We start from the raw sequence: 25,548 nt of genomic DNA, 5'->3' as shown, positions 1-25,548 counted from the left end.
TAAGTTGGTACACAAAAATACTACGAAAGGGATTTCACAATGGAGGATAGCTAAGGAGAATGATAATCAAACCAACGAGTTTGTCTGTACGAGAAGTGTATACTAGGCCGCAGATATTCCAGTCCTTGGAACCAAGACTGACTAGAGAAACAATACTATTAGCTACTTACTTTTGGTGGTTCATTTTGTGATTCTTCTCGCGCGAACAAGACCGCAGGCTGTGTAAAGTCCGGAAAGCATCAAGTGAGCGGATTTTAGGGACCGGAGTTTAGCGCCTTGCAATGAGGGTGTGGCCATGGATGCGATTCCTTTCGCGACTTGGCGGGAGTTAAGCATGGCAACTGCCATGAACTAGGCGGTCCACGAGAAGATTGACCATTTGACATGAAGTTCGAGGGACTTATATATAAGCTTTGACCATTTTTTCTTTGATTTCCTCCTCCAAGGTTCATGAAATAAGACAAGAAAGTAACTCACATCAGACCCAAAAATGACGTACGATATCCAAGAATACCTCCTCGACCGCGCAAACATACACGACACCATAACCAAACTGGTAACTAACCTCCATCCTCCTTTTCCCTTCCTATGCAACCTAGCAACCGCGACTTACACCATGACACACACAGTGCCACGCCTACGACACGAACTCCCCGGCCCAGCTGACGACAGACGTCTACACCCCGCGCATCCGGCTCAACTACGCCGCCTTCTTCGGCGCCGACGCGCCCACCACCGCCGACGCCGCCGACTGGGCCCGCTCCGCGGTCGGCGCGCTGGATGGCATGACGGCGACGCAGCACCTTCTCGCGGGCATCGTCGCGGAGCTGCCGCAGCCTTCGACTTCGACCTCGGTGGTGAGGCCCGAGACGTGCAGGGCTAGGGCGAATGTCATGGCCAGCTTGGTTAGAGAGGGCGCGCGGGGTGGCGGGTTGATGCAGAATGGTGTAAGTCCTTTTCAATTGTTTCTGCTTCCTTTCACCTTTCTGTCGACGTCTTTTAGGAAACTGATGGGGGATCCAGGGATACTACGAATTCGAACTCGTGCGCGTCAGGGAGCTCGAGGAGCAGGGGAGGAACCCGTGGCGGATCAGCTTCCACAAGGCCGTCCCGACGTGGGAGAATGGGAACTGGGCCGTGTTCAGTCCGCCTGACCTGCCGTCGATCTATCCGCGGAAGGATTGACGTGCGGAGGTTTTTCATGCCCATGGCGGACTGAAATATTAGTCTCTCTGGTCTTTTTCAGCACGATCATGCTCATGTGAATCGGTAGACCTGAACACCCTTGATGGAAAGCAACCATGTGAATAGATTGTCCTCGTTATTTCGTTATCTCGTTGGTATCGTAGTATACGTTTCTATCTCTGAACCCAACAAAAAGCAAAAAGAAGCGAAAAAAGAAAAGAGTCATTCTCAGAAACTGGATTGCCCCGCCCGACCCCCGCTACCCCGCAGACTCTCCTCCATGGCCCTCTTCAACTCCTCGTCATCCTCATCAGACTCGTCCAGCGCCTTGCCCTTGGCAGCAGTGTTCCGCCGGAACTCCTCCTCCGCGAGGCTCTGCTTCTTGACGTACTCCATCACAATGTCCTCCTCCGTCCGCGCCGCCTGGTCCCGGCTCAGCTGGTCCTTGTGCGCCGCCTCGGACGCCGCAATCGCCCTCCGCAGCTCCTCGTCGTCGTCCGCCGCGCCGTCGTCGTGGTGCATCTTGGACGCTTCCAGCGCGCGCCTGAGCTCCTCGTCGTCTTCGTAATCGGGCGGCGGCGCGACATTCTTGGACTCCTCGAGGGCCCGCTGGAACTCTTTTTCGTCGTTGATTCCTTGCGGGGTGCGCTGCGGAGACTGATGGGCTCCTCCCGGAGAGTGCGCGGCCATGCTCTGCTGAATCGCCTGCTCGATGAGGTCCTGGTACTCTTCGTCCGTGATTTCCAGCTCCGAGTTCTTGAAGATGTCGGGGTTCTTTTCGTCGAGTTGGCGGGGCGATTTTGGGCGTGGGCGGGCGTCCGGGAGCGGGTGGCCGCTGCTGCGGAGGTGGTTGATGCTAGCCCTGAGAATCTGCTCAATCTTGGCGTCGTCCTCTGGATTTCCGCGAGACGTTTCCCTGATGGAGGCCTGAATGGCGCGTTCGAACTCTTCGTCCTCGGCCACGCTGTCGGTCGTCGTGCTGGTTCGCGGTGATGGCGGGAGGTCTCCCTCCATCTCGGGGACCAGGGCCTCCACGTGCCCCTTCTTCCATGCCTCCTTACGGGCGTGCAATCTCTTCCGCTCGTCAAAAGACATGTGTCTCGTGTGTGCCCAACCGGTCACGGGAGGCGACAGCCCGCTGTCGGTCTTCCCTGGCGGCGACAGAGGTCGGTCGCTCTTCTCTCGCTGTTCCTTCAATTTCATAGCCTGGAAGTTCTTCAAATCGTACTTTTTGTTATTCCACCGCACAATGACGTCCTCCCTCTCGGCAATGCTGGCACAGTACATGTCCTGCTGCCCCTGCTTCATGCGGGACGCTATGATGTAATTCAGGACGCTGGTCGCAAACGCGTTGCGGAGAGTAGCGTGTACACCCTGCATCGTGTAGGCTGGAATGGACCAGACGGCTGTATGGGTTAGCAATGGACGACAGACAGTTGATGGCCTCTCTATGAAAAGTAGAAATAGCAACTCACCAGATGCAGGCTTAAAAATCAGACCACCAATACCCTTTCCGAAACCTTTAATGAGGCCCTTTCCGCCTTCCTTCTCAGCACCCTTAAGTGGTTGCGTGACAAGTCCACCGATGCCGTCAAACATGCCAAATGCGAACTCCTTCCCAGCAACCCTGAGACCGCTCGAGAAATCAGTGACTTTCTCTTGCGGGCGCACCGTGTCGTCGTTGTACAGCCGCGGGGCGTTCCGGAAACCCCGAGCCAGACCGAGACAAACGTTCATTGGTGTCTTCACACCGGTGGTAACGATTCGACTAACACTCGTTCCGGCTGCTACAGCCGTATCAACTCCAACGGTCACTGGGGAGGAGTCCCTGATGGCAGATCGTTTTCCTGGGCTTCCTGGCGGTCGACTGGTACGGGACTGATCAGAAAATGTTGTTGTTTCTGTAGGAGCGATGGAAGAAGAATCTGGTCCACTGAAGACCATGGAAGGAGTGGCGGAAGGCGCATGGGAGGGGGGCGCAGACGATGTGGTCTCACGCGGGGTCAAGGGCAAGGTCGGTGTAGAGGCCCCTGTTTCGACCAGGCCTAGTTGCGTGGAAGACTCGGATGCATGCAAGCTGGGAGCCGCAGTTGATGACTTGTCACTCCCCTGGACCAGACTCGTACGGGACGTCGAGCCCTCCTTGAAGGGGATTTCTGGGGGCTCTGGGGTCTTGTCACCCTTGCTCCGGCTCTTGAAGATCTCGCGAGGGAAATCCGCAACGGCCATGCCAATGTTCCCAAGATCGGTAGCCAGGGACGAGGCCACCGCCGAAACGGGATCCCATGGCTGGCCGTCAGTGATGTACTCTTTTGGTCGGTAACTGTGAGTTGTGTGCGTGTGTGTGTGAGCAAGGGTGGTGTGGTTCCACTTAGACGCAGGGGCGGGTTGGGCGGTGAGCAACTTACAGCTTGAGGTCTGAGTACTTGATTAAACCCCTGTCAACCAGGACCGCTGCAACCATAGGGCTCAAGCGAACTTTGGTGCGTCTTACACGCCAGGCCGCTGCCCTGCTGGGCTCGATCGAGCACCGGAGTGCATCGGTGTCTAGGTGATCGTGGAAACTCTTACCGCCAACGTCAGTTCCCTTTTCCTCGCGAATCTTGTTACCCAGGTCCTGTGCTCTAGCCTGGGTCTCGGGCTTTAGACAATGCCGGATTGCCTCCGCAAGCTTCTCTCCACTGAGCTGCTTAAACGGGATGGGGTCTGGACCGGCCCCAGCCCTGGAAATCATGGCGCCCCAGAAGGGCTGGTCTCCGAAGAACGGCACCACGATTGTTGGTTTCCCGGCCTGGATTCCTGCTGCAGTGGTGCCCGCGCCACCGTGGTGACAAACCGCAGAAACATGCTGGAACAGCCAATCATGCGGCACGTTGCCCAACATGAAGACGCCCTCGGGCAGCCCAACGTCCTCAGCTCCGAGACCGCCCCAGCCCTTTGAGACAAGCGCCCGCACCCCCGTGAGATGGACGGCGTCGAAAATCATTCTCGTCAGCGCGTTCGGGTCGTCCACGACAATAGACCCAAACCCGATGTAAACCGGAGGCGGTCCGGCTGCCAAGAACGCAGCCAGATCAGGGTCCGGGGTAAATGCCGACGCTAGGTTCAAGAAGTAAAATCCAGAAATGTCAATCTCGTGGCCCCAGTCGTTCGGCTTCGGAATGAGAGCCGGCGACCAGCAGTACGTGTACGGGATTCTCAGTCTGTTCAATACACCCGGTGCCCAGATGAGCGACATGGGGTCCAGATCCAGCGCCTTCTCTCGGAAGCGGTTGATGACGTCTCCCAAGCCCTGCCAAGTCATCATCTCGACCAGCGCGTACGAGACGTAGTTGGTCATGACCGGGTCCGTGTTGGTGGACTGGATATTGGCCAGCGGGTGGGGAAACGCGCGTGTGGGCGTCCACGGCATGGTGAACATGAGGTGCAGTGGAATCCCCATCTTCTCGGCAATGTGAATGTGCGCAAAGCTGGGAGGGTTGGCAATGATGGCATCCGCCACAAACGGCCTCTGCGACTCATCGCCGGGCAGCAGTCCCATAGAGTCGTCCATCGGCGCGTCCCGGCCATGTGGTTTCGGCGGCGGGCCCAGTCCGTCCCCGGCCTCGATGCACGAGCGCCAACACCCGAGCAGAATTTCCTCGATGCCCCGTCTGCGCTTGCTCACCTCGCCGCTCTTGAGGGTGTCGAAGCCGGGCATCAGGCCGGGGTTCTTGACCATGAAGGCCATGAGCTCGGCAGGGTCGCCGCCGATGTTGAAGAACTCGAGCCCATTCTCCTCGACGAACTTTTGGAACGTCTTATGCGTGGCGATGCGCACTCGGTGGCCGTACGTCTCCTTCAGGACCTTGCCCAGCGCGACAAAGGGCTGCACGTCACCGCGCGAGCCGACAATCTGGACAACGACGTTGAGCTGCGGGGGAGGAACCTGGCCTGGCTGACCGCCGAGGGACGGTGGGATATAAGCGGGCGGGAGGGGCCCTTGGGGCTGCTTGTCGGCGAGGAGCTGGCTTCGCGCGATGGTCGGTGCGAGGATTTCGGCGAGGCGGTTGCCGCTCTGGTTGATGTTGATGTTGACTCGGCCGTCGACTGGGTTCGAGAGTTAGCTATGGCTTGAGAGGCTACCAGAGAAAGTCTATGGAGGGAACGCACTTGTGACATTGGCGCCCGCCTCTACGCCCGACTGGGAGAAATGGAGCTGGTCGGGGAGGTCGCCGTACGTGGGCAGAGGCTCATCGTCGGCTCCCAGAGAGGGCAGACTGAAACCATCGGAAACCAGGGCGTCGGGAACCTCTGCGCTGTCGGTTCTGTCGAGGTCGAAGTCGCTGGGTCGGCGCGGGGGAGGGGCAGAGCTCGAGCTCTCGCCCTTTTGGCCTTTGATAGCCGTCATGGTGCGGGGTTGCGGTTGCGGCTCGCCGGCTGGTACGGGGAAAGCGACCAGAGACGATGGAAATGGTTGATGGCAGTGAGTCGAACGTTAGATCATCCCGGTATGCTGTCGATGAGTTGTGAAGACGGTGCCAGAAGCTCGAGTGATTGAAGAACGATGGTCGACGGAGCTTCGCGCTGGATACTGCCAAGGGAGCGCCGTTGCAATGCACGAGCGCAAGCTTAGTGGCACGAGAGGGGCAAACACAGTTGAGCAAAAGCTACTTCGCGTGTGTCCAGTGTTGTCGACGAGTGGCACTGATAATCCGATGAGTGAAGCTTCGAAGAGCAGATGCAGGATTTGAAGATGCATGTGCCTTGCCTTATGTGCAGACCAACGCACATTCAGCCCCGTTTCATCATCAGAGCCAAAGGTCAATCAAGCTCATGGGCTAGACCCTGGTGCTACCTACCTAACTCACGCCAGAGCTAGAGTGGATGGAGGCAACCAAACAGGAGGAACATGATTGCAGGTGGGGTAACTATGGCATGGGCGCGCTGACGTTCTCTCGCCTGACGGTAGGTTCCCTACCGAACAGACCTTGGCCCAGTTCACCACACGATGCATGCATCAACAGCACCGCCATCCCGCACTCGCACCCGTCTGCCGCCATTCCATGCCATGCCAGCTTGAACTACGGTGCGTATCAATGCCATGACTGGCTTTTCGAAACCGAACATCACCAACGCTGGGCGAATCGCACACTCGGACTCGCACGGAGCGGTACATACACTGCACACCCAGACACCCCTGCCACCACTACCAAAAAAGCAGCAGGCAGCTATGACGTCCAACCCTAAACGGGTCGTCCAATGGATTGCGGGCCGCAGGCTGAAGATCCTCCCAGAAGGGGCGGCGGCGTCTGAGTCCAATGAACGGTCTTGGTTGGGACGATTGGGGGCCGCTGATCTCGAACCTCCCCGCACAGCCACAGAACGGCGAACAGGGTCTTCGTCTTTTTTCCCTTCTGTGCTGCCTCGTGCGCGTCTCATTCTTGGCAACGATTTCTTTGCTGGGGTGGAGAGAACTATTAGGTAGGCGTAGGCAGCAAGAATGTCGCGATGAGCCTAGTGATAGCCTCGTGGGATCGGGGTTCTCATCAAACCAAGGTGAGGGACGCGTGGGCTGATACGAGGTAAACGACTCCCCTAGTCGGCATGGCCAACGTTTTATTCCCCGGTGCCGGATCGGAAGCGGAAAGTTTGAATGAGAGCCAACGGAGACGAACGCCGAAGGCAGATATGAAACTATGCGGTCGAGATGTGACCTATGGGGTCATGAGCAGACGGTGGATTACGCGATGTCGCTGGCTTCACTATTCAGGGAACGCAGACGGTAGTTCTGCAAAGCCACGGAATACTTTGGTGCAATGGATGTTTTGACCCGGATGAATCTAGCAAAGTGATGAAAGAATACGAACACAGGCAGAGTATCAAGACGGGTTGCAGACTGCAAATTACACAGGCAGTAAGAAGTCGCTCAAACCGTCTGAAGTTTCGCTAAGTACTCTGTCAGACGGCCGCAATGGGTTTTCATCGTTCTGGAAAAAGTGAACTGCCTGGAACTTATCATCGAGTGACTTCGACTATCTTTCGGCTTAAAACTAGGAGGGTGAACACCGCGTCAACACCAGAATCACGAACAACGAATACAACAGAGCCGCCTCACCTCCTACCTGCAACAGATCAACTTCACATCAAATAAAGAACACCTCTCTCTGCAAACCCAGAGTCGAGGCAGTTCTATAATCGAACATTGTCATAAGCATGATGAATCGATACACCGTTCTGGAAGTTATACTTCCATGGTAGTTGGTTGGAATAGTCTGAAAGCACATGCTAGCTGATCCGGTCCTGGCCGGACGACCCTACATGTACGAGAGAGAATCCAATTGGGTTTGTTCGGTCATCGGATAATCATTCATACCACTATGTCTTGCTCAGGAATCTCACCCGTAACAAAACAACATCAGACATCAGTTTCCGGCCCCGGTGGCGGTGTCTCCCAGAGCCAACAGCTCCAAAGACCGAGGTATCCCCCCCTCGACAACGGGGTATATTCGCAACAACCGAAGTCTGTTAGCATGATCTTGGAGGCCGCGAGTCGCGTTCGAACACGAAGAAGACAAAACGGGCAGCAACGCTTTGCTCGTTCGAATGGCTTGCTTCTCGTCCCAACCAGCCCCACCTCCCCACGCTCGTGGCAATTCCTCAACTCCACAGCAGTAAACATAGAGCCCGTTCGCCTCGGTGGACCTAGTGGATCGGCCTCGATTAGGAAGCTCATGGTCATCAGGTCAAAGGAGAAGTCACCAGAGACCTGAGCTTCTTACTAAAGGGAGAGGGCGCCAGTATCACCGCCGGGAAGGAAGGCCTCACGCTCGTAGAACAACTTCGTCAAAATCTCGTTCCAAAAAACCGCATGTCGGTATAAAAAGTGCATAAAAAGGAGGTATAATACAGCGGCGGGCATACCATCATGCTTTTCCCTTTCTGTCTTTCCGCCGCACCCTTCAGTCTTCCTCTGAATCAAGGCCACGAAATCCCACCCTCCATTATCGTCAAAAAGGCTGCTGCTTTTGTGTAGTTTGATATATGAATGCTTCCTTCATCTCAGAGGCCATCCGTCGATTACCAAGTCTGCTGCAGAGACGGGTCACCACGAAAACGGCTCCGCTACTATAGATAGCTCACTTAGGGCCACAGCCCAAAGCCCCAAGTTCTCCTCATCTTGCTTTCGAAAGAGGCTCGTATCGCGTCATCCGTCCTTCTCTCAACTTTCGTTCAGGACATTTAGCTGGAGAATTTGCGGGTGATCTTGGCAATGACTGGAATCCGTTTGTTAGCAAAGGACAAATTCCCCTCCGTAGAGCCATTGGGGCAAGGGAGCAGTTGACTTACTGTGAAGGGCAACGACGCTGAAGATGAAAACAAGAGAAAGGACGAGGACAACGACGGGGTCGACCTTGAGACCGGGGGACTCGTCGGTGTACAGCCCTGCAATCACCACGCGTTAGCATCAAATTCTATCCCATTCCTAAGTCGTCTCTCTTTCCGCCACCTCCACGTCGCGAACGCAGGGCAAGCTGCCAAATACCCAGGGTCGAAGGGGAACGTACTCAGCATCGTGCTGCTGCTGCCGCCAGCACCGGCGGCCCTCGTGCTGTTGGGGCGCGCATTCGCAATCTTCTCCTTCTGGTCGGCGGCCGCGCGGCGGCGGATGGCGGTGCGAGGTCCACCAGGGGGAGTGGGCGACGAAGGGCGGGCGACGCTCGCGCCAGAGGCCGCGGCGGGCGAGTTAACGGGAGAGGCGGGACGAGGGGAAGACTGTATAATCGTCGGGTCAGCATAACCATTTTGTCTTCTGCCTGCCATCGCGCTCTTCGCAACAGTCCGTGTCGCGCGACGATAGGAGCTTTAAGCATCTAGCCTATACGCGCCGGCTTCATCCTCAGCCACAGAGGTGTGGCCAGAAACGAGGGCAAGGTCGCGTGCGAGCTCCCGAATCGCGAGATGGACAATTAAGCCCCCAAAGAGCCTCCTATGCTTCGCCGACGTGCATTGACGAGGAAAGACTAACCATTGTGAAGGAGTGTGACGGTAAACGGATCCCAAGATCGCTGCAGGATTTCGGAATTGGTCGAAGAAGGGAAACACGTAGGACGGACTGTGGTCTGGGTGGATGGAGGTGTTGGACGATCGAGCTACTTGCTGGGGGCGTCGGCTACGGTGCGACTCAAATGTGCAGAGTTGAGGCCACAGTTTTGGAAAGGGGACCAGCCAGCTGGCCGGGGGTGGTGGGATTTTCCGACCCGATGTTCCAGAACCACTGAGGTTGGCCCCCCTGGGCTGGGGCGGCGAACCTACCTTAACGGGTCCCTGGCCGGAAGGTCACCTCAGCACAGCAAGCGACAGCGCCTAACCCGACCTCTCCAGGTCCACAATGGAAGCCCCATCCTGGTTCCATCAACTGATCAAAGTCACCGCGTGGCAGACATGGTAATCCCGTCTTTTGCATGTCCACACTCCAACGCCAGTTTCCCGCTTTGGCACATACCTCATCAGGACAGCAGTAGTTCGGACAAGTTTTGAACGCTTTCATTGAATTTGAGGGGGTACTGTATATCTAGGAAGCAGCCGCTTTCTGCAGCCAAAACCTTTCCATCTGATCGGCGCCAGCTTATGCAGCACTAGTTGAAATACAATAAAATAAGGGTTTCCCTCGTCTGTCCTCTGCTTCCGCTCAACACTTGGGTTGCTACACTGGCAGAATAATAGAGAAGAGTCTGCTGGCAGACTCGAAGAGAGTGAGGAATATGACTTTGAGGTGAAGGAGGTGGTGGTGGTGTGAGAGTGTGTTGTGTGTGTACGATTCAAACAAAAGTTAGAGAGAATGAACAAAGGGAAAACAATATCCTGCCACAGAAAAGGGCATCCCCTGCCCAAATGAAAACCAACACGACATCCCATGGTATCCTTCCCCGCCTTTTTTTCGTGGTGACTGGTCTTCAACAACAGATGGGTGTCTTTCGTGAGGTTCCTCTCGTGTGCACTTCCAAAACATGGGCGCCGGAAAAAGAAAAAACACACCAAGGTGCCAGAAGAGCGTCAGCAGCTCAGCGTCCAGCCGTCCCAAGCTCCCAAGTGCCCCCTTTTTTGTGTCCCTTTCCGAATCCGAGGTTTTTCGATGAAGTGTCATCCTCGAGGTCATTTGAAGCGGCCCCTGAGCTCTTTGCGTACAAGCCGCCGTGAGCTGGCTCGGTCTGGTACCTCCGCCGTTGCTCATTATAAGGTAAGATTAGACAGTGATACATCTACACCTGCTGGAAACGAACCATCGCAACCCAAACGCCTTCCGCTATGATGGGACCGCGGTCCTGCAAATTTCCTCGGAGGTGATGAACGAAGAAAAAAAATTGGTATCTTCAGCTTCAAAGTGTAACGTCGAGAACCAGGCTGACGTCCTGGACATCCGACTTTGCAAGGTCTTCTAGAACGGGAATCAAATCCAGCAGCTCATTGTCGTGTGCGTCCGAAAACCAACTGCTGATGGGAACGGCGTGCTGCGGGTGGAAGATGTACGACGTGGGGGAGTTGTCAATGATGATTGTGTCTTTCAGGTCTCTTCCCACCTGGGAAAGATCCTTGACGTAGTTCCCTTGGTGGTTGTAGCAGCTCTCGCGGAAGAGTCTGTGGTGGACGACTTTGTGGATGTCAAGTTGGTCCAGGAGAGGGTCGCCATACTGCAAAATGTTAGCTTCCGGCGTTGTCGTAGGGAGACGGCGTGTCGTACCTTAGAAACGGACGCGGTGAAGACCACCACTTCATAAAGTTCGCCAACGCGCTTCATGAACTGATCCACGCCCGGTCTCTTGATCACATACACATTATGATAGTTGCCTTCGATTTCTACGGGTATAGTGAAATCGGCTTGGTGAAGAATCTGCGACACGTCAATACTGAAACGGCGAACGATGGAGCACCTCTCATACCTTGAATGAACTGTGAACAAGCGTTTCATCCAAGTCGAGCACAAGACATTTTCGGCCCTTGTGTTCGGGAGCAATTGGGCCCAGCAGGAACTTCTGCTCGGTAGCGACGGGGCCTGCCAAATCAATGGATCCATTCTCGGCGGCCGGGAGCGGCGGAGGGCCCGGCAGTTGTTGACTTGTCGGTGCGTCTTCGACCGGCGGCGGTATTTGCTGCTTGGACTCCTCGGGCTCGGGCGTCGCATCGGGCATCGCCTCATCCCCCTCGACATCCTTCTTCTCCGGCTCTTCTAATTGCGCATTCTGGACCTTTTCGCCGGTGGTGGACTCGACGGTGATGACGGGCGCGGCTGTGCTAGCGCTAGCTCCGGCACCGAGGGCGGTCGCGTGCTTCGAATCGGAGCCCTCCTGGCCGCCGACGGTGGAGTCGTCGGCGGTAGTTGTATTAGAGACGCGCTTACCCTTATACTCGTTGCCGGCGGTCATTGGCTGCTCGGGCTGCGGTTGCTTCTCGTGGATTTGCGGCTTGTTCGGTGGGATCGGCTGCTCCTGTGGAGTCGGCTGACGGGACTTGGCAGTTGTCGGCCGCGCAGGCAGCTTGTCGAGCTTGTGGACGGCGTCGTCGCCGTTTTCAATAGCGTTCGCGTTATCGGGGACTCCGCAGCAACCGAACAATGCGAAGATGCCGCCCTTCTTCTTCTTCTGCGGGGGATTCACGGGGGAGTTCGGTTGGGTGTTGCCGGGGGTGTTTGTCGGTTCGGTTTCGATGCCGGATCGATGGCTGCCGACGCTGCCATTTCGATGCCGCCCCAGAATGCTACCCTTGGATTCCTTTGATCGGCCGCCGATGCTGTTTCTCGAATCGCTGACTGTGACTCCGCTCAGCCCTGTCGAAGTCGGAGAGGATTGATTGCGCTGCGAGGAAGACCGTGATGGCACATGCAGCAAGCTCCTACCCTTCTTTGAATTTCCACCCTCCTCTGGTGCCAGAAGCACCTTTTCCTTGGACATTTCTTGACTTGACTGGCCGTTCTGTTGAATTTGCGGAGTGATTTCGTCGACTGGGTTGGATGATTGTGGCTTCTCGGACATGATGCTGTCGAACTAGATTGGGGATGATTAGCGAAACGCCGCGAAAACCGGTCAAGCGAGGCGACAACACGAGAGAGACCGAGCGGTGAGGACTCAGGAGGGGCTGGTAATCATCCCGGTGTGCATTCTAGATCATCCATGACACAGTTCCGCCTCGTCCTCTCATTCCAAGGTCTAAGACATGACCGAGGTGCTGTTGGCATAGCGCAGGCGCCTCTGACACGAAGCACACGCACATGGTGCGCGTGAGGAGCGGAACAAATCACGGAGCAATCATGCCCATGGTCAAACACGACACGATCGCGCAAGCACGGGGTTGATGATGGGCGTCGTGAGGTGGTCGAGTTGGCGGCGGGTAACGGTTGGAAAACCTAGGCAAAGAAAGAGTGTCGTCACTCACCTCCTTTCTTGTCGGGTCCGGCAAGCTTTCCCAGAATCCTCAACCCCTAAACTCAGCTGATGTCGGCCGTAAAAGGCCAATTCGCAGTGCTCGTCGCGCGGTCCAGATTGAAGGCGAAGCGGTCTCGAATAGAAACGATCGACGCGGTGGACGATGGATGGAATGGGGGAAGAGGAGGAAGGGCGAAGCGACGTCCTTGGAGGTAGTCGGTCGAACGCGGAGAATGGAAGATGGTTTGGGCTCGGTCGCGCAGGAAGCGGCGCCAATGGAATGACTGAGTGGGCGAGGCAAAGTGGCTGGGGGAGCCAGCAGGTAACCTGTGCTCAGTGATGTACCGTCCCGCAGGTTGGAGTCAGGTCAAGCCAGGCTCGTTCGGGGGACAGAGGACCTGGAGGGGAGACTCTGGAGGTTGAAGGAGGTGTGCTGCGGTGCGCTGAGAAGAGGCGGCGGCGGTGGTAGTAGTGGTGGTGGTGGTGCTGTGGGTGGTTCGTGGTGGATGGCGGTGGTACTTGGTGCTGATGCTAGTTGGAATCAGACGGGGGGGAAAAGTGGGCGAAAGTAGAGAGTGGTTGCAGGGAACAGCACGCAGGCGGCTAGAATTAAGGTTCGCTGTAGCAAAGTGAAGGTGGTGATTCTTTGGTAAGAAAAGGTTGGTATCGGATACCGCTCGAGGAGCTTGAAGGGGGGATGGGATGGCGAGGCGAGGCGTTGGAGTTGGGCGATTCGGGGAGAACGAACAGCGCCGTGTTCGCAAAACGAGGAATGGAGGATTGGGAAGAGAAGAAACGAGACCCAGCCGAAGGGGAACTTGGTGAGAAAGGGTTGAAGCGTGAGCTTTGAAAGTGAAAGACGGGGGGTGGAGGAAGAATGGGCGGCAGCGGTGCCAAAAGAGATTAGAATGGATGATGGGCTTTTGGGGGGTGTGGGTGGTGGTGTGGTCCAATAGACGTGCAGCAAGACAAGGCAAGGCAAGGTAATAAGGCAGGCAGGAAAGTAGGCAAGCTGAGCAAAGCAGCGCGCAACGGAGGAAGAAGTCGTCAGTCAGATCGAGTCCAGTTCCAGTTCCAGTTCCAGTTCCAGGCAGTCCAGGCCACGCTTTCTGGTGCAGGTGCTAAAGTAGAAGCTGCAGCAGCATTAAGACCAAGGCAAAATGGAAGAAGGCAAGACAATGGGTTTCCTGGGGGTGAGGGAGAGGGAGGAGGGGTGTGAGGCGAGACGGGAAAGTAGAAGCAGAAGCAGAAGCAGAGGCACGGCAAGCGCTGCAGGTGCAGGAGGAAGACAGGTCCAAGGTCCAGGGATTGGAAGGGCAAAAGAAGTGAGAGTGGGAGAAAGAGCGCGCGAGCGAGCGAGGAGAGAAAGTGCAGAGAGAGGCAGAGACAGACAGACAGACAGACGGTCTGGTGGACGTATCAGAGACCAGAGGCTGAAAATCAGAGCACAAGCGAGATGATTTGCCTTTGAAAGCAACGCTGGATGGGGGTACTTTGACCAGGAACCGGACCGTGTCTACGAAATCTACAAATGCAACAGGCGCAAAAAAACACCAGAGAGAAAAAAACGAAGAAAAAGCTGGGGGTGCAGGCCCCTTGTCACTTCCCATCTGGGTCCCCAGAGGTCGTGCTGGACGACGACGAGATGGACTGGGACTGGGAGCGACGCTGGAGGGTGTGGGTGGATTTCCCGGTGAGATTAGCCCGTCCCCTCCTGGTTAAGCAGAAGCCGGGCTGGCAGATGGGGCACGATAGGGGAACAGGCGGGAGCACTGTGTTTGTCGCTACGACACACGGCCCGTCTTGTGCACGGCCTATGCAGTTAATACAATTTCCACACCCAAGACAGCGGAAACAGTGACGTCTGCACCAGTGCGCCATCGCCATGGCCGTGGGGACCCACCCTCGGATGCACCGACCACCTGACAGCTGCACACTGTGCCAGAGACCAGACGACTATCTGGCCGCATCAGACGCCGTGTCTCATCTCCCATTTCTCATGGCTCGCCGCCAAGCTCATCTTACAGAAATCTCCATGGTGGGAACACAAGAGAGGTTCCATCCCGGCCCATCACACACCACTCGCTCGTCGCTCGCTCGCGGCTCAGGAGCTAGAGCCTGAAATTGGCCATTGACGGGGACATGCCTACCTCACTTGGTATGTACTTACCTCACGGTCCTTACCTGCACTGGCACTGACTGGCACCGATCATCTTTTGCCCTCTACTGCATAGCATCACAAACGTCGGTGATTTCCATCCGCTGAGCCTTGCAATCAGTTTGGCATCCATCTACCTAGCCAGGCATGGTACAGTATCTGTATGGCACAGATGTCCAGGCGGCTCTTTCAGAAATGGGAATGCGGACCCTTTGTCAAAGAGCCAACTCGGCATCCCAGTTCCGTGTTATTTCAACCTCGACCACGACGAGTAAGGTGCGCCATGCACACACATTGTCCTGATTCTTCATCCAGAAAGAAATCGGCGCCCCATAAAATTACGCCCTTCTGAGCATTTCCAAACAAGAGAAAACAACAAACCCACACTCTCAGACCTTCAACCGTACCTCCTCGACACGATCCACCCGTCGTAGCCAGAGACATTCTGACGAGACCTGTCTGACGACGACGGCAACGACGACGAGAGGCCATGATCCCTCTCACGCCAGAGTGCCCGAGGTGGTGTAAGCAACAAGCCCGGCACGCGCTGCGACTTTGCGCCGCCAAGGGTTGCCCGTAATTAGCCTTGGACAGTACCAGAGTAAGGCTCGCAAGTGCGAGTGGATGCTGCCGCCGCCGTCTCTGCTTGCGAGCGTCTGGTCTAACGCCGGGCCAGACAGGGTAAGGTCAGCCGGGCGGCAGCTCCTTATGCGCGCCGGGTCCCCCGTCCAGTCCCAACTCTCGTCCCGGCCGCCGCGACACCATCCGCTAGCCTAGCCTCTGTCTCTGTCCCAGGGACCTAGAAGTCGCTGCAATTTTCTACCGTCTCGCTGTTTCTCTTCTGCTCCCCGTTGTAAGGACGACGGGCCAGTAGCAGGCCCGACAGAGGTGTGATTGGGGTTGCATGAGCACTCAAGTTGAAGCCTCAGTGATTTTTGCTGGCGCGCGAGGTAAAGCTAGCTGTTTTGACTAATCAACCCAACTAACCAGACAGAACAGAGAGTGAGGCAGCCCAAGATACCTCCGGCTGCCCGTACGCGCGCACCACAACCACAGGTATCTCACCACGATCTGGTACGAGACAAACCAAGGCAGCGGACATGGATGAGGCAAACTCCAACTGGCAATATCCTCATGCACTAAGCTCTGGCAGCGGGCATCCGCCCAGGAGTACATGCAGCTAGCTGCACATCTCCGAGTACCCTCTCAGACTTGTCGCCCTGATTCTGGGCCAGTGATTCCATCCACTCGTCTATGACCCGCCGGAGTCGTCGCCACTAAAAACGTGCTAGCTAGGGGAGGGGGCAGCCAAGGCCACGGAGGAACCACCACCATCCACGCGGGTACAACACTTCACTCTCGTGGACTTGCAGGTAGGTAGCTCAATTACACCAAACACACAGGTGCAGATAACACGAGCACGCGCAAGGGGGAGGAGTTGGCAGGGCCATGAGGAAAATGCATCGTTCACGAGTAAGCCGTCTGCAGCTCGAGTAGTAGCAAAACCCCCCAGCAGAGCAAGAAAGATGCGATGCCCATGCTGCTTCGCAAATCTCCAAATCCGAGAGGGAAAGAGAAGAAGAGACGGCAGCCAACCACAGACGAACGGGAAGCTCTCGCAGCCGGTGGGGATCCAGACCCCTTGAGCTCTCCTTCCTGATTGGCCATGTTACCGCCCGATTGAGTGACTGATCTCACACACACTGGTTGGGCAGCACCTCAAGCAACACTCAATCCAGATTCTTGTCCCCCTTCCGCTGCATCACGAAGGGGGGCTTCCCAGAGCGAGAGAAAGACACAGAGGGCAAGGGGTGCCCACTGTCCGCCGCCCACTCAGGCACCGCACTTTGGTGCGCCAAGGGGCTCAAGTCATCACTGTGACTGGGGGGAGGACGGGGGCAACAGGAGTGGATGAGCCGCAAAAGCGGCAATACCGCCGTCCACGGTCCAGGGGAAGCTTCACCCGATTCCGATTTCCGCTCCCGCTGCGACCTGCCAGAGATCACGACCATTGCTCGCCCGCTTGCGCGCCGCCTTTCGTTGCTGTGCTCGGGGCTGGGTCCACTGTGTGAGAGATAGCTCCAAATCAAGCTCGAAGCTCGAGACTCTCTCTTTCTCCTTAACTTCTCCGTGCTCACAAGCTCTGCACCCCCGTCGTCCATCGCCAGCGGTCTAGATCGCAGGCACACAGGGCGCCTGCTTTGACGTACGTACTCGACAGATATCCGTACGCACCTCGACTGAGGGCGTTTCCGGCTGCATATCCCGCGCCGCGCGTACCGCATACAGAGACATTGGATGGCAGACCAATCCCCAGCGCTGCGTCAGAGGTTCGAGGTTAAATGTCGGGCTTTCCCAGGGCTGCGGTGAGAGCATCCGTGGTCCTCGAGAAGGAAACAAGAAAAAGAGGCTCATGGTGGCGGAGGTTCCTGCGTGTGCTGCTCTGCAAGCTTAGCTTAGTGGTTCTCGGTGGTGTGGTGTGGTGTGTGGGTGGGGGTGCTTGCCGTGCCGGCGCGGTGCGTGCGAGCAATGCTTTTTTGCGGGGATCCCGTCCTTTTTCCTTGCTGCTTGGTTGCTTGGGTTTCTTCCGGCCAGCTTCCATCTATCTCGGATGGAAACAAAACGACGGCCGGGACCAAACATGACTGGGTGAGCGGAAACTCCTTCTAAAATACGTACCCGCGTGGACAGCACTTTCTTCTTTCAACGGCGTCTCTCTCCCTGTACTTACACACGCGCGGAGTACACCAACAGAAATCAATGACGAAGAACACATTGTAGGTGGCTGTCGAAAGTAGCCCATCCCTTGTGGAGAGGAGCCAGAATCCTGCATGTTCTATTTGTGTCCAGACTTGCCATCATCGTCTGCCCTACAATTCACGAGTGGACGTGTCCGTACGCCCTCCCAAAGACGCTGTGTAAGCATTTTCAGCAATGCAAATGCACGGCGTGGTTCCTGCGTGCCGCTGTATCACATCTGATGGCCCGAGACCCCCCATCGTCCGTCCATCGATACACATCCGACCTCGTCCCCGGGGCCGGGCGGAGGGGCCGTCAAATGAGCCTCCCGCAATCCCCGCAACTTCCGGGGCCACCATCTGTCAACTTCCTGGTGCTTCGTTCGTAGAGATCGGTGTGGTGAGTTGAACGACTGATGTCAAGTCTAGTGAGCCATTTCTGGCATGCCATGCCATGCTGTTCTTGCTCTATGAACGAGTCAAAAATGGTAGCCCTGCCGCGATATCACAGTACCACTGCGCCGTCTATGTCTTGCGGCGGCTAGTCCAACCTACTTGCTTCACCGCTCTCCGTCTGTTTCAAAAGTTCCTCTCGCCAAACACGGCTCAAAACCAACCTCGTGAAAACCAGGCCTAGCCTGATTCGAAGTCTGGCATCGACACGTGCCATGCTATCCAATGTCGATATGTCCTGGCCTGCGTAATGGGCCATCCTTGGTATCGTGCTCGATGCCCAGCTTAACTGGTACTGGCGCAGAATCTTGAGATGGACGATTCTGCAAATGGCGAAAATAGTTCGGGGTACTGTTAGTTCCTTCTCGCGGGGATGCTATAGTCTAGAAAGAAGACAGTCTGCATTTCCCCGGACCAAGTCCCCAGTATTAATCGATGGTATTCTCAGGCCTCCTTACTGTCGGTTGTTGTTGCTACCTTGAGGCGACACTGACATGTACGATGTCAAACTGACAAGCATTCAATCTTCCCTCCCATCTTCCCAACGTCATGGCCAACTTCCCAGGCGACTCGACGGACAAACCCGACTACCACAGTCATTCTGTATGCTCCATAGGAAACCTCAACATATTCCAGCGATCACGAAAACTGCTACCCAGCATCATAGCGGACGCCTGGGTATCTTGTCACAGGTGGTGCAGCCTTTCCGACAAGTGCCTAGTATCGCGACGCGGCTACGATACGCGGAGTCACAGCTGTCAACTGTTTCAGCATCCAATCGCCAATGAGCGGCAGTGTTTCCGGCCCGCGAGAAGTCTAAGAGCACTCCAGATGCCTGGCCTCATGCTCCGTCATGTGACCGTCCCGTGAGTGACTGTCCGTAGCTGTCTGTGACTGGCTCCCCCACATCCGATTCTGGGGTTGTCATCTGGAAAGCTCATCCGTCGTTTGCCGGATGTCATTCGTTCAGGCCTCCCCGAATCCTGGCGGATTAGCGTCATTCCCGCCTAAAGCCAGCCACTCACATGCGATGCAGTGGAGAGCGCCCAGCAACAGCAGCGGGCAGCACCGTCTGCGACCGCCTTGTCCCCCAGCCCAGCACCAGCTTTCCCCAAGTTATCCACCGGTTCGGGTGTTGAAGAGGTACCTCCACGCTCTGCCACTGCCTCGGAACTCCACTGTCCCCGGCATTCACATGTCGTAATGGATCACGAGCCAGCAAAGCCCCCCAAACCAACGTCCGCCATGTCCATCTCCAAACACCTTAACGACTCAGGCTGCTGCTAATGCGACCACGTGCTTAGCCGGACTCTTTGCAAAGCGCACTTCTTTTTGCAAGGCTGGCAGATTTCCGCCGGCGAAACGGACACAGCAACAAACCACTTTCAATCGCATCGCGTCGCATCGTGTCCTCCTCCCGTGCCGTGCTTCAACCTCGACGGCCGCAGACCAAACGACCCGCACTCCGTCCCGTCGACTCCGTCCTGTGATGGCAGCGCATTCGTAACGTAATTCCCATTCGCGGCGAGCCTGCGCGACTCGATCCCCTTCACAACAACCGAACCATCCCGTACCGCCGCTATCCACTGCCGCCATGGCCGAGCAATCGACCCTTCGCCAGTCGGCCGCAGAGGAGGCAATCGCCGCCTTTATCGAAAAGTACTCGACCCTCATCCGCACCCGTCTCCAAAACACATCTCGCACAACTCGGCAGCTCGGCGTCCTTGCCCTTGCCGCCTCTATTGTCCTCAGCGCCGCTGGTGGGAGGAGATGGTGGAGGCGGCGGCGTGAGGAGCGCGAGCAGGGCCGTAAACTTGTCCGCACGAATTCGTGGCTGCACAACAAGGACGGCTCTCGCACAATATACGTTCCCTACAAGGACGGCACCTCCAAAGTTGTCATCCAGACCACCAAGCCCTTAACCTTTGAGGCGCATCGCAGGTTGTTCCTGAACCCGCCGCGTGTTTCTGGCCTGGGCGATGGCACTGTCCCATCGGCGCAGACCAAACCTGGGTTGAATCTGGCCTTCCTCCACCAATTCCTGAGTCTGATGAGCATCATGATTCCGAGATGGTCAAGTAAAGAGGCCGGTCTGCTCGTGAGTCATGGTGTGTTCCTGATGCTACGGACATACTTGTCGCTTGTTGTTGCCCGCCTTGATGGTGAGATTGTTAGAGATCTTGTTGCGGGACACGGCAAGAAGTTCCTCTGGGGACTGGCCAAGGTAAGCGCTTCGAAAATACCATGTTTCTTCGTAGCTAATCGGAATCACAGTGGTGCGGTCTCGGCGGTTTCGCCTCTTACACGAATGCGATGATCAAGTTCCTCGAATCCAAGGTGTCTATCGCTTTCCGAACCAGGCTTACTCGGTATATCCACGATTTGTACTTGAACGACAGTCTTAACTACTACAAACTGTCCAACTTGGATGGTGGCGTTGGACAGGGCGCGGATCAATTCATCACACAAGATCTGACCCTCTTCTGCGCCGCTGCCGCGAACTTGTACTCGTCGCTCGGCAAACCGTTTGTCGATTTGATGGTTTTCAATTATCAGCTCTTCAGGTCCCTAGGACCACTAGCCTTGACGGGTCTGCTGAGCAACTACTTCTTGACGGCAAGCATCCTGCGTCGTCTATCGCCGCCCTTTGGCAAGCTCAAGGCTGTCGAGGGTCGCAAGGAAGGAGACTTTAGAAGTCTGCATGCGCGTCTTATTGCCAACGCCGAAGAGATTGCCTTCTACGGTGGTGCTGATATGGAGAAGACGTTCCTGAACAGGGAGTTCAAGTCTCTCAAGACCTGGATGGAGGGCATCTACATGCTCAAGATCCGCTACAACATGCTCGAAGATTTTATCCTCAAGTACAGTTGGAGTGCGTATGGCTACCTGCTGTCATCGCTCCCAGTTTTCTTGCCCGCCTGGGGTGGTCTTGGTGGTGCCGCAGAGTTGGCTGAGACAGCTGCCAAGGGCAGCAGAGAGCGTGGCCGTATGAAGGAGTTCATCACCAACAAGCGTCTTATGCTTTCGCTGGCCGATGCCGGTGGAAGAATGATGTACTCCATCAAGGACCTTTCAGAACTTGCTGGCTACACCAGCAGAGTATACACTCTGATCTCCACCCTTCACCGAGTCCATGCCAATGCGTACTATCTACGCGGGCAACAGAATGAGCTGTACTCCCTTTCTGACGTTCAAGGTACGATTCAGAAGGGATTCGACGGTGTTCGTTTGGAGGGTGTCCCTGTTGTTGCCCCAGCATTGTGGCCCAACGGCGGCGAGGAATTGATGGAGTCGTTGTCCATGGTGGTGAGAAGAGGAGAGCATCTTTTGGTAAGTAGAGCCCCGCCAAAGGCCAGTTCAACCCTAACACAACAAGATCTCCGGCTCCAACGGTGTTGGCAAGACGGCCATTGCCCGTGTGCTCGCCGGACTTTGGCCCGTCTACCGTGGATTGGTTAGTCGGCCCAAGGATATTGGTCAAGACGGCATCATGTTCTTGCCACAAAGGCCATATCTCAGCATTGGTACCCTCCGTGACCAAGTCATCTACCCTGACGGCCACCATGATATGCGTGAGAAGCGAAAGTCTGAGGACGACTTGAAGCGCATCCTGGAAGAAGCTCGCCTGGGATACCTCCCTGACCGCGAGGGCGGCTGGGATACTCGCAAGGAGTGGAAGGATGTACTGAGCGGTGGCGAGAAGCAGAGAATGGGTTTTGCTCGCATGCTTTACCATGAACCTCAGTACGCCATCGTTGATGAGGGCACCAGCGCCGTTTCCCAGGATGTTGAAGGATACCTCTACGAGATGTGCAAGGAGAAGGGCATCAGTAAGTCACAGCTCTGCAGCGCGAAGACCGTAGTTGTTAACGACGCGGACAGCACTCATCACCATTTCTACACGTGCCTCCCTCAAGAAGTATCACACCTACAACCTCATCCTCGGCATGGGTGAGCGCGGTGACGAGTGGGAATTTGAGAGAATCGGAACGGAGAGGGAGAAGATGCAGGTCGAGAAGGAGCTGCAAGATCTCCGCGAGCGCCTTGAGCAGGTGGAGACGTGGAAGGCAAGGCGTCAAGAGATTGAGGAGGAGCTGTCGCGGGTCTGGGTTGCTGGGGGCGATGCCTTGGATCCCCCATCATACGCCGAGAGCGAGAGCGACAGCATGAAGAGTAAGGGTAAGGAGGTGGCCCAGGAAGGTGACGCGTGAAGTGGAACATTTGGCTCAACGTTGCTGCTGTAAAACTACAGGATACATTCGGCGTGTGAATGGGAGAGGGAGGATCAGCATCATCACATTGTAGAAGAGGACAATCACTCCAGAAATCTGTTGATAGATTCCGCGATGTCAGTGGCTTAAGCACCAATACACATTTGAACATAAATATCCCCTCCGCCGCACTTTCCTCGCCCGCCAAGCAGATCATTATATCGGGTGCACGCCTTTCTATGACCGCCAAGGCCTCCCCCCACGACATTCTCACTTCCACTGCGTCCGCCCCTCGCCCCTGAGTCTTTGCCAACTTCGGAGACCTCCGTGCCGGTCTTTCCTCAGTTTTCAGACGCAGAACCACAAATGCAACTCCCGAGGATGACTTTAGAGGAGAGGTTCATTGCCCCCCACTGTCCCAACTACGAAGCCGTCGCGCCATCCAGCCGTTCCTTAGTCCGTCCCTGTCATCCATTCCCGGAAGTAGTTAGCCATGTCTGACTATCAGCATCATCAACCAATGAGGGCTTTGACTAGACTGCCACTATCGCTCAGACTATTTGCTGGGCCAACTTGTGGGGTTCCATTCCGACGTCGAGCTTCTTTTCCCTTGTTCAATTCGCCGTCCTGGTTTCTGACGGTTTGCCCGCTGGCCTGTTACCTTAACAGTCGACAGAGAACCGGCCTCGCATATCTATGCGGACTCAATCATTCCCTGCAAGCCTCGTGGTAGTGCCGGGTCCCGCGATAGCAGGTTTTAGATGACCCTGTCCAAGGTGACAGCGACATATCTTGGGAGCCGCCAAATGGGGAATTGTGTTCGACCTCCCCGCTGCAGAGTGCCAGCTGGACCCCTGCTCGGAAGGAAGCTCTTCCCGTGGCGGGCGACAACGCACCTCTCACGTATGTCCTGGCCACAGAGGAAGTCTTGGAATCTAGAGCTGGCAAGCGCCAGGCTCAGCTGAACGTCGACGACGCCGAGTCCCTGCCCTGCCCTGTCCCGCATCTTGAACTCAGCCTCCAGACAGGGCACAGCACACCGACCGCTTCCCACCATACCTCAAAGTTCTAGAAGAGATAGCTCGATCCTCGGCGGCATTCCTAATGCGGCTCTCACTGCGGCCGGCCAACATGGTTCGGACAGCAGCTGGTCCCCCAGTAATCACGTATCAGTCCCCAAGAGATCTCTGAAACGAGGCCCTTTCTTTGCTCCTCCTCCTCCCCACCCGTTCGTTCCTTTGTCCTTACCAGGCCCGGCTCCCAGGTTGTCGATCTTTGCCCCCAAATCCAACACGCCATTCTTCCTTTGTCCTACTTTCCCTCGGGGGCTCCAAGCTGAGTCGCGAACGCTTGCTTGAATGGAAAGTCAGAAAATCATCCGTTGCTGTCTCTACACACGCGCGGCGTTCAGACTTACCCCGTAGAACCCGATTCCCTTTTGTCCCTTGCCTTGATATATCAGGTCCTTCGATCGTCGATCAGTGTCTTTGATCAACTTAGAACCCGCTCTCCCCCTTGCAAATCCCAGAACCACGGTCCAGAGAGCCGCAAACGTTCTCTTACACAGTCAGATCGTTACACTTCGAGAGATTGGGATTCCACATCCTATCCCCCATCTATTGCGGCTCAAATCTCTCCGGGGTCTTCATCGAGGCACATGCTTTTTCAATCCTAGCGGATGCCAACAGCCACATACACACGCATAATAAGGACTGACGACATTGCAATCTCACATCCCGACCATCACTTGGCACAATATAACAAAAAAGAGCCCCGATATCACACCCCGGGTTGTACAATCTCACTTGATTACACCAAAAACTTAAGTCACAGAGGCGGAAACACCAGGCACAAACATGCCCAAGTCTCCCTCCACCTCGGTCCGCACAGCAATGATGCTGGCAGGCCGCATGCCCGTGATAGCAGAAGACGACTCCCTCCCCGCCGTCACGCACCCGTCCCAGGCAGCCCTCCCACCTCCGCCTCCCTCCCGCAGCACAAAACCGAAACTGTACGGCCGCCCTCAGAAGATCGCACACCCGTTCCATCCATACCCGTACCCGACCGTCCCGCCGCCCGCCTACTCGCGCAGCTCCTCTCGCGAAAGCTCCCGGAGCACCGTCAGCACGAGGAGCCTCCTCTCCGGCGGCTCCTCGGCCGGCAGCAGCATCGCCGGCGGCAGCGGGCCCAACTCTGGGGCCTCGACGCCCCGGAGCACGTACAAGGGCCGCTCGCAGCTCCTCCCCATCACAACCCCCATGGGACCGATAGAAAACAGGGACGAAAAGTTTTTAAAGGCAAAGGAACTGAGGAGGCGGAGATGGTACATGGTCGTCCTGCTCGTCATAATCATCGGCCTCGTGGTCGGTTTGGCCGCAGGGCTTACCATCTCCTCGCGCAAACAAACGTAACCCCCACCCCCCTTGCTCATTCTCACTTACACCAAAGAAGCTAACAAACCATTTTCCCCACCCCTCAGCGCGATCACGCCAGCAAACACAACCGTCCCAAACATCTTCCCAGCAGGCTCCTTCGCCTTCAACACGGCCCTCGCAGACGTGGCCACAAACTGCACCTCCAACCCGGCGACGTGGCGCTGCTTCCCCTACGAGACGTACAACCAGTCCCTCACCTCGGGCTCCGCGAACGGCTCTCTCGCCACGTACTACTGGACCATCACCCCCAGGAACTCGTACACCTACCAGATCTCCTCGTCCGCGAACCCCTTCTCCCCGCAGTTCGCGAACCTCAGCATGGCCCTCTTCGACGGCAACTCGTACAACGAGCGCCTCGTCTTCAACTTTACTCTCGCAAAGAGCGTCGTCCCTGCCGAGGCCATCGCGGCGGATAACAAGGCCGCGACGTGCGTGTACGCCGACACGGCGTTCAGCGCGACGCTGTGGACGCGGAAGAATAGCAGCGTCGGCGCCGGGTCGGCTGCGGCGGACGGGAACGTGACGGCCGTGTCGGACGGGAGCAAGTGGGCCAATTGGCCCGGGCAGATTGAGATTACGCAGATTAAGAGCGGCGGCGGGCCGGAGTGTAAGGACTCTGACGGGAACGCGGTCAGTGTGGCGGCGGGTGAGGGGCAGTGCGAGTGTCGGTATGCCAACTTTGGATTGGGGGCCTGAAAAAGTTGTGATCTTATAAATGTGTGTGTATATGGAGTTGGACATGGACTGGGCCGGTAGGGACGGATAAAGCATTAGCATAGCACGAGATCTCAAAGATACCCTTCGTTTGAACACAACATCATGTTTGGAAATTGAATCGTATGTGGAATGAATAATTCTATGACATGACTTTGTGGCATTATAGTCCGTCTATCCTAAAACTCCTCTAAACCCCATATCTAAACCAGAATTCTACCATGGTATATTGTAAACCTGTAAATCAGCCGTTCA

The 25,548-nt window shown here is 56.2% G+C and overlaps 5 protein-coding genes across 5 annotated transcripts; 3 read left to right on the top strand and 2 right to left on the bottom strand.

Moving 5' to 3' along the window:
* Positions 1-490: 490 nt before the first annotated feature.
* GCG54_00000097 (uncharacterized protein) lies at positions 491-1,185 on the top strand (the record flags this gene model as incomplete). The annotated part of the gene is made up of 3 exons (XM_045400240.1): positions 491-556; positions 630-947; positions 1,024-1,185. 3 exons carry the CDS (start codon positions 491-493, stop codon positions 1,183-1,185), a joined length of 546 nt encoding a protein of 181 aa, XP_045265890.1.
* Positions 1,186-1,413: 228 nt separating this feature from the next.
* GCG54_00000096 (Sterol 3-beta-glucosyltransferase UGT80B1) lies at positions 1,414-5,575 on the bottom strand (the record flags this gene model as incomplete). The annotated part of the gene is made up of 4 exons (XM_045400239.1): positions 1,414-2,591; positions 2,661-3,508; positions 3,594-5,274; positions 5,338-5,575. 4 exons carry the CDS (start codon positions 5,573-5,575, stop codon positions 1,414-1,416), a joined length of 3,945 nt encoding a protein of 1,314 aa, XP_045265889.1.
* A 2,831-nt stretch (positions 5,576-8,406) lies between these two features.
* GCG54_00000095 (putative phosphatase PSR2) lies at positions 8,407-12,194 on the bottom strand (the record flags this gene model as incomplete). Its single annotated transcript, XM_045400238.1, has 6 exons — positions 8,407-8,441; positions 8,515-8,610; positions 8,733-8,940; positions 10,557-10,856; positions 10,907-11,056; positions 11,106-12,194. 6 exons carry the CDS (start codon positions 12,192-12,194, stop codon positions 8,407-8,409), a joined length of 1,878 nt encoding a protein of 625 aa, XP_045265888.1.
* Positions 12,195-19,527: 7,333 nt separating this feature from the next.
* GCG54_00000094 (Peroxisomal long-chain fatty acid import protein 2) lies at positions 19,528-22,144 on the top strand (the record flags this gene model as incomplete). The annotated part of the gene is made up of 4 exons (XM_045400237.1): positions 19,528-20,157; positions 20,208-21,263; positions 21,310-21,763; positions 21,816-22,144. 4 exons carry the CDS (start codon positions 19,528-19,530, stop codon positions 22,142-22,144), a joined length of 2,469 nt encoding a protein of 822 aa, XP_045265887.1.
* A 1,856-nt stretch (positions 22,145-24,000) lies between these two features.
* GCG54_00000093 (uncharacterized protein) lies at positions 24,001-25,275 on the top strand (the record flags this gene model as incomplete). Its single annotated transcript, XM_045400236.1, has 2 exons — positions 24,001-24,551; positions 24,624-25,275. 2 exons carry the CDS (start codon positions 24,001-24,003, stop codon positions 25,273-25,275), a joined length of 1,203 nt encoding a protein of 400 aa, XP_045265886.1.
* Positions 25,276-25,548: the final 273 nt, after the last annotated feature.

This window comes from Colletotrichum gloeosporioides, assembly GCF_011800055.1.
Source record: "Colletotrichum gloeosporioides strain Lc1 chromosome Unknown consensus_33, whole genome shotgun sequence".
NCBI classification, from domain to species: domain Eukaryota; kingdom Fungi; phylum Ascomycota; class Sordariomycetes; order Glomerellales; family Glomerellaceae; genus Colletotrichum; species Colletotrichum gloeosporioides.
The sequence above is the reverse complement of the archived record's forward strand: the minus strand, read 5'-3'. Positions and strand labels throughout refer to the sequence as shown.